Source organism: Bidens hawaiensis, unplaced genomic scaffold (genome assembly GCF_021521415.1).
Source record: "Bidens hawaiensis isolate Kalapana, Puna unplaced genomic scaffold, B.hawaiensis_p1.1 tig00034160_1, whole genome shotgun sequence".
Taxonomy (NCBI): domain Eukaryota; kingdom Viridiplantae; phylum Streptophyta; class Magnoliopsida; order Asterales; family Asteraceae; genus Bidens; species Bidens hawaiensis.
Genome location: NW_027495881.1, coordinates 25,080 through 32,364, shown reverse-complemented (window position 1 = coordinate 32,364; position 7,285 = coordinate 25,080). Strand labels below are relative to the sequence as shown.

The following is a 7,285-nucleotide window of genomic DNA, read 5'->3' as shown; positions in this document are numbered from 1 at the left end:
GGGTAGTCATACAATTAGCGCCAAGTGCTACACATACATAGGCGCACAAACATTAATATCCAGGTATGCAAAAAACTCGGTTTGGGCATGCAAAAAACCGAGGTTTCAGGTATAACTAGAACCGAGTTTCGGATATAACTAGAACCGGGTTTCGGGTATTATCGGGTACATGCTCGGGTTCAGGTTTCAACATTGAAAGTCATACCCTACCCATACCTTACGAGTAGGGTCGGGTTCGGGTATAAAAACCCCAGTTAAAAAAAGCCCAGTTTCGGGTTTTTTTTGGGTGTGGTTCCAGATTCAGGTTTTATGTGCACCTCTACAAACAATGTTTTATTTAAGTGGAGTAACCGATAATAGTTAGTGTCAATGATTGAGTCCGACTATCAAATTTGTGTTGGTGTTTATTAACATTCATATTTGTATGTTAATTTTATGTATAAATTATCACACAAGACTCATTTGCTTTATAGTTGATTATTTTTGTTAAATGTATATGATAAAGATTTGAGTAGTCATTAAAATTATTAAAACTCTTTAATGAATAAACATAAACAAACATACAATAACAACACATAAACGGACGTAAACAAACACATTATTAAACGTGCACTAATATGGCCTTTGTTCTTGTTCATTCATTTAGTTAATCAAACGAAATTCTTGCTCACGTCCAATCATTTATTAAATGGATGAACATAAATGAACTTCCCGCTATACAACCCACGAACAGTTCACCAAACGTTCAGTTCATTTACAACACAACACACTAAAGGTGCATAATTCGGGTTTTTCAAATACCCGGTTCTGGGTATGACTGGGTATTGAAAAATCGGGTATCGGAAATACCCAGGTCATGTTCGGATCCGGGCATTGCCTCTAAAAACCATACCCTATGTATCGGGTTCGGGTCGGGTATTGAATCAGATATTCTAAAACCGGGTATTTGAATACCCTATTTTTGTATCGGGGTTTTTCCAGTATTTTTATTGGGTATAGATTGGATTTTTGCTGGGGTTGCACTTTTTAGAGATATTTTTCGGGTATTTTCAGGTAATTTCGGGTATAGATCATGTATTTGAAAAAGACGGTTTCGGGTACTGGAAAATCCTGGTTCCAGGTAGGGGTTCCAGGTATGGAACCGGTTCCGGTTTTCAGGTATTATCGGGTACAAATCGGGTCCGATTCGGGTACGAGTTTTGGTACTGAAATGCATACCCTATCCGTACCCTACTGGTAGTGTCGGGTATGAGTTCGGTTATTATAAACCCGAGTATAAAGAAAACCGGTTCCGATTTTTTTCGGGTCCTGTTTTTTTTTTTTGAGCAAATTACCAAAATAGCCCATTTCATGAGAGATAAAACATCAAATAGCATGTGAGATTTCAAATTCCCAAAATAGCCTTTCAAATCTCACGTACACGTGAGTTTGTGAGATTCCCCGTGACTTTTCGTGGACGAATCAGATTCTGCCAAGTGTGTTCCATTCCCACCTACCCCGATATTTTTCATCCCAAATCTGTCGGAAACGTAACTTTTAACACAAAATATAACCTGAAAAAAAAACCAACTGTAACGTGGTATTTCAAGCTGTTTTTATCGGCAACGTGAGTTTTCAAATAAGATTGATTTTGAGTTATTTTGAAATTCATCTCCTTAGATGAATTTCATATGAATTTCGTTTATTTGAAAAAGGCAATCATCTTCTTCATATTCATCTTCATCATCTTCTTCATCACATTCATTAATAATAATCCCACCACCCCCTCCAACCATATAACACCACCTTCTACACCCTTGACCCACCAACATCCTTATTATCATCATCATCTGGTGAGATCCAAACAAACTAACGATATCGGGAATTTTCTCTTATTATTATTATTATTATTATTATTATTATTAACAATATTATCAAATTATCAAAAACCCACTTCCAGATCTGTTAAATAATAATGGGCAATAGCAAATAGAGGAAGGTGAAGATGGCTTTAGCTTCTAATTTGTGTGTTTACGTTCCCACCGCGGATTCCGACGATTCTCCGCCGCATTCCGACGGCTTTTCCGATGCCGTTTTGTTGTCTCCGACGGCGGTGGGTGGAGAGTGTAGAAGGTGGTGTTATATGGTTGGAGGAGGTGGTGGGATTATTATTAATGAATGTGATGAAGATGAATATGAAGAAGAAGATGATGAAGATGAATATGAAGAAGATGAAGAAGATGATGAAGATGATTGCCTTTTTAAAAAAAAAACGAAATTCATATGAAATTCATCTAAGGAGATGAATTTCAAAATAACTCAAAATCAATCTTATTTGAAAACTCACGTTGCCGATAAAAACAGCTTGAAACATCACGTTACAGTTGGTTTTTTCCAGGTTATATTTGGTGTCAAAAGTTACGTTTCCGACAGATTTGGGATGAAAAATATCGGGGTAGGTGGGAGTGGAACACACTTGGCAGAATCTGATTCGTCCACGAAAAGTCACGAGGAATCTCATAAACTCACATGTACGTGAGATTTGAAAGGCTATTTTGGGATTTTAAAATCTCACGTGCTATTTGATGTTTTTTCTCTCATAAAATGAGCTATTTTGATAATTTGCTCTTTTTTTTTCACCTCACAACACACTAGCTAGCCCATTGAAATCACAAGATAAGGAGACAACAATCCCAAAGATAACGCAAACAAATTGGTTCCATTTCCAACTTCCAATCTGGAGAACAATTTCATATGATAAACAAGACATGTCTCTTCTTCCATTTGCAGCCTTCATAACTTGCAAAACCACCATTAACAAATTCACTCTATACCCCAATTCACCAAAACCCTTCAAAAACCCACCTTTTCCCACAAAATACTCGATCTTTAGAAACACCCATGTCTTCAATTGCTCCAACAATGACCTAATTGACGAATTCACCAACACCCATCAAACCAAAAATCAAGAAAATGAAATTGAAGAGCTGGGATTGCTGGGTAAACCATCACCAATGCCTGTTAATGTACCCGAACCCGAGCCCGAAATCGAATACAATAAGCCCGATAAAGATGAGGCCTTGGAGCCCTTTTATAAGTTCTTTAGAGATGGCAAATCTGTAGAAGAAGTTAGTGATTCAGAAGATGTAATTGAGGATAGTTTAGTTGATGTTAATGAGGATAAGATGGTTTCGGTAGAGTATTACGACCCGCAACCGGGTGATTTTGTTGTCGGTGTTGTGGTTTCCGGGAACGAGTATAAGCTCGATGTTAATATTGGTGCGGATTTGTTGGCGACAATGTTAACGAAAGAGGTGCTTCCTTTATATGATAAAGAGTTGGATTCTTTGTTGTGTGATTTTGAGGATAATGGGGAAGAGTTTATGGTGAATGGGAAGATGGGAATTGTGAGAAATGAGGAGGCGTTAAGTGGCGGTCCGATGGCAGGGAAGCCGGTTGTTGAGCACGGGACGGTTTTGTTTGCTGAAGTTTTGGGTAGGACTCTTAGTGGTAGACCGTTGATTTCCACGCGTCGGTTGTTTCGTAAATTGGCCTGGCATCGAGTGAGGCAGGTTTTTTTCTCATTTCTTCAAGCTTTTTGATGAAATCGTCGTAAAAAAAAAAGATTTTGAAATTTTGCTAAGTTTTTTGTTAGTGAATTCTTAATTAGCTAAATGACATTACTTTCTTGACTAGTGATAGTTTTGCTATGCGTAGGCGTAATATTAGATAGACATGTAACTTTTTATTAAGCCTTTTTGTGCTTCTTGGATCAATAAATTCTATATGTGTGCAGTGCACAGTGTACAGTGTTAACTTTAAAATATCTATAACTTGTATGATGCATGCTAATTGATGCTAGTCACTTTTGTATGAGAATCAAGGTTTTATTTTTGTTATACACAATGCACTTGATTTTTGTTATAGTTGCACTAAGATCATGGTTCTTGCAGATTAAACAATTTAATGAACCAATAGAGGTTAAAATTACAGAGTGGAATACTGGCGGTCTTCTCACAAGAATTGAGGTTTAGCTCTAATTATCTTGACTTTCTCACCACTGTATATATTTTTTAGGAATTTTTATTTTAAGACTTTTGATTTTTGTAGGGATTACGTGCTTTTCTTCCTAAAGTTGAACTCGTCAATCGTGTTAATAACTTCACCGAGTTGAAAGAAAATGTGAGTTACTTCACTGTATGGTGGTTATTAGTCGGATCATTTGGCAGTTATTGATGGGAATTGTTGATAAATGTAGGTGGGACGTCGCATGTATGTTCAAATTACTCGAATAAGCGAGGATACTAATGACTTGATTATTAGTCAAAAGGAAGCCTGGGTTGGTCTTTTTCTCTTTTTGCTTACATCATCATGAGTTTACCGTCTCTTTTTGTTAAATTTTATATATTTACTACATTATATATTTCCAAAATTAATTAAAAAAATGTTTTTCTATTGTAGGGTTAATACCATATAACACTAAGATGCCTTTTTAGTTTGCAAAAAATAAAGTCCCTAAATTTGTTTAGAAATGTCATAAAATGTTTATTTTTTATGGTATTAACCCTTTATTATAGTCATAATAGCGCTCCTAATGAGATTATTTTGCTTAACATTGTTATATTTGTATATCAAGTTCAGTATCCTTTATTAAACGAGAGATACAATGATACATTGCATTTATGTACACTAAAAAGGTGATACATTGCATTTATGTACACTAAAAAGGTAAAAATAATACATGTCAATAATATCTGGAATGTGTAACATTTACAGAATACAATACATCTTAAAGAAGGAACACTTTTAGAAGGAACAGTGAGGAAAATATTTCCTTATGGTGCTCAAATAAGGATCGGTGAAAGTAATCGAAGGTGATTATATAATATCAAAATACAACTTTTTGACTTTGATTTATTTATTCATGTTTCTCATTAGTTGTTCTTATATTAATTTTCAGCGGATTGTTGCATATATCTAATATCACTAGAGGAGAACTTGATTCCGTCACTGACGTACTAGCGCTTGATGAAAAAGTCAAAGTTTTGGTCGTGAAATCAATGTTCCCTGACAAAATCTCCCTCAGGTTAAATGACCAAACTACCCTTTGTCCCTTTCTTACATGTGTTTTAAGTTTTCTTCTTAACATATTGTTTATTAATCTTTGATCTTGTGAAACAGTACTGCAGAGCTTGAGAGTGAACCGGGCTTGTTCCTGTCAAACAAGGAGGTAGTTTATATTTTTCATTTTTTTTTACCAAAATGCCGTTTTCTCGATAATTTAAGGTTGTTTTTATTTTGCAGAAAGTATTTTCAGAAGCTGCAGAAATGGCAAAGAAGTACAGGCAAAAGATTCCACCCGTTTCACCTACTCGAATGTCAGAACAACCTTCATTGGACACCTTGCCCTTCAATGATGAAGAAAATATGTATGCAAATTGGAAGTGGTTCAAATTTGAAAGAGAAGACGAATGAAAATGACAATTTTACCCTTGGCTGACACACAAAGAAAAACCAAATATTTCAACAGTGTGAACAAGGTTATATGTATGTTTGTACATGCCAGATTCTGTATCGAGTGTCCCTTAAACAAGAAATTAGAGGTCGTGTTGTTTCTAGTGTCCTGGGAGCATAGTCTATGTAGTTAGAGGTGCAGTTTGTTGGGATTGAACTTTAAATTCTTAATTCGCGTACTTTTTGTTATATTTAAATATAAGTTTGGGAGCTTGCAATGAACATTTTTGAAGTTACTTTTCTTGATTTAAGTAAAGACATACGCTGCTTTCATATTAAAAACCGGGTGTTTTTTTTTTTCTGAACAATTTTTTCCTCCTACTCTAGTCTACACCAACACACACCCCTGACCAGGTTTGAACCTGTGACCTTCCTTTTAAGAGGCATGCCTCTCTACTAAGCGGGCTAGTCTCACATTTAAAGACCGAGTATTTAAGAATCAGATTTGCAATTTGTGTGTTAATGATTATAATAAACTTTTATGAAAGCATGCTGCTTTGTACTTAGTTTGCATGGAAACCAAATTGGGGTTTCTAAAATCTTGCTGTGTGTTCTTGGTTTATCAAGATTCTTAAGTCTTAACCCTGCAGAGTTTATCAAGTCTGGTTTAGTTTGGTTATTTTTATTTTTATTTTTTACTTTCTGAAAACCAGAAATTACAGTTCGGTTTCAATTATACCTTGTTCCAAAACTGAATCGCAATGCAGCAAGTTGAACGGTGGCAAACCGCATAAAAGCCAGAACCAACTTGTTTTAATGTCTGCTATTGTATTATGGATGAAATTCATTATTTTGGGTCAAAAGTTTCAAGCACAAACTTACTATTTGATTGACATTGATGTTTTCGAGATTGACATTGATAATTGTATGTGCGTCGGGAGCTGATGTGATCTAGTCTCTCGAAGTCAAAGTCTTTTTCCTATTTATTGAATCGCTTTGGCCCATTTTGGCTCATGTTTAACAACATTCCACACATACTCTTACTTAAAAATAGCTTTCATCTCTTTGTGGTACTCTTTTTTAGCGTAGCTCATGACCTAATCGTCAGACCATTTGGCTTGTATTTTCATGTCGATTGCACTTATAAAACTCAGAATACTTATTAACTAGACCTGCCATCATGCGCTAATGTGATAAACTAGAGTCACTTTATCCGCTTACCGCTCCAGAGCATTCCCAAGTGATTTCTCCGCCAGTTTTGGCTGCGTTATCTAAAGACCTCTGGCACCATCGTTTGGGACATCCAGGGGCTTGCTTATTAAATGTTCTTCGTATAATTAAAAAATATTCAATGTCGAAACATTAGCAATTTATCTTTTTGTGAGTTATTTGTGTTTGGGAAACAAGTTAAGCTAATATAAATAGGAGTACATTTCCCTTTTTGTAATTAGCAGACTCCAATTTATCGTATTGTGTTTCCAACTTTCAAAGTTTGGTATAGACTTATCGTAATGTTTTCCTCTCGTAAAATCTTCCTAACGATAAGTTTCTTCTCGGATGGTTCCCGTGTTTTGTTAATCTTTAGTTCTTCTGAGTATCATAATATAAGGTTGGCACCTTTAGTTATACATGAAAATCAACAACATAATAACTCTAATACATCAGACACTACCCATTATAGAATTACTCGGCACGTACATAGAATTCACATTACAGTAGCGTAAGTTTTTAAAACAAAAACAAACCCATACACAACCTAAATTTTAAACCAACGATATATCTCAAGTAAGACTTGAGTCCTCAACATCACAGAGCTCAATGCTGCTATTATAAAAAGAAAAATGATATGCGC

The 7,285-nt window shown here is 35.5% G+C and overlaps 1 protein-coding gene across 1 annotated transcript; it reads left to right on the top strand.

Moving 5' to 3' along the window:
- The first annotated feature begins 2,642 nt into the window (after positions 1–2,642).
- Positions 2,643–5,524, top strand: LOC143585743 (protein PIGMENT DEFECTIVE 338, chloroplastic-like). The gene is made up of 8 exons (XM_077067455.1): positions 2,643–3,551; positions 3,933–4,007; positions 4,090–4,161; positions 4,238–4,318; positions 4,756–4,853; positions 4,940–5,065; positions 5,161–5,209; positions 5,284–5,524. The coding sequence occupies exons 1-8, from the start codon at positions 2,748–2,750 to the stop codon at positions 5,452–5,454; spliced, it is 1,476 nt and encodes a 491-aa protein (XP_076923570.1). The 5' UTR covers positions 2,643–2,747; the 3' UTR covers positions 5,455–5,524.
- The last annotated feature ends 1,761 nt before the right edge of the window (positions 5,525–7,285 follow it).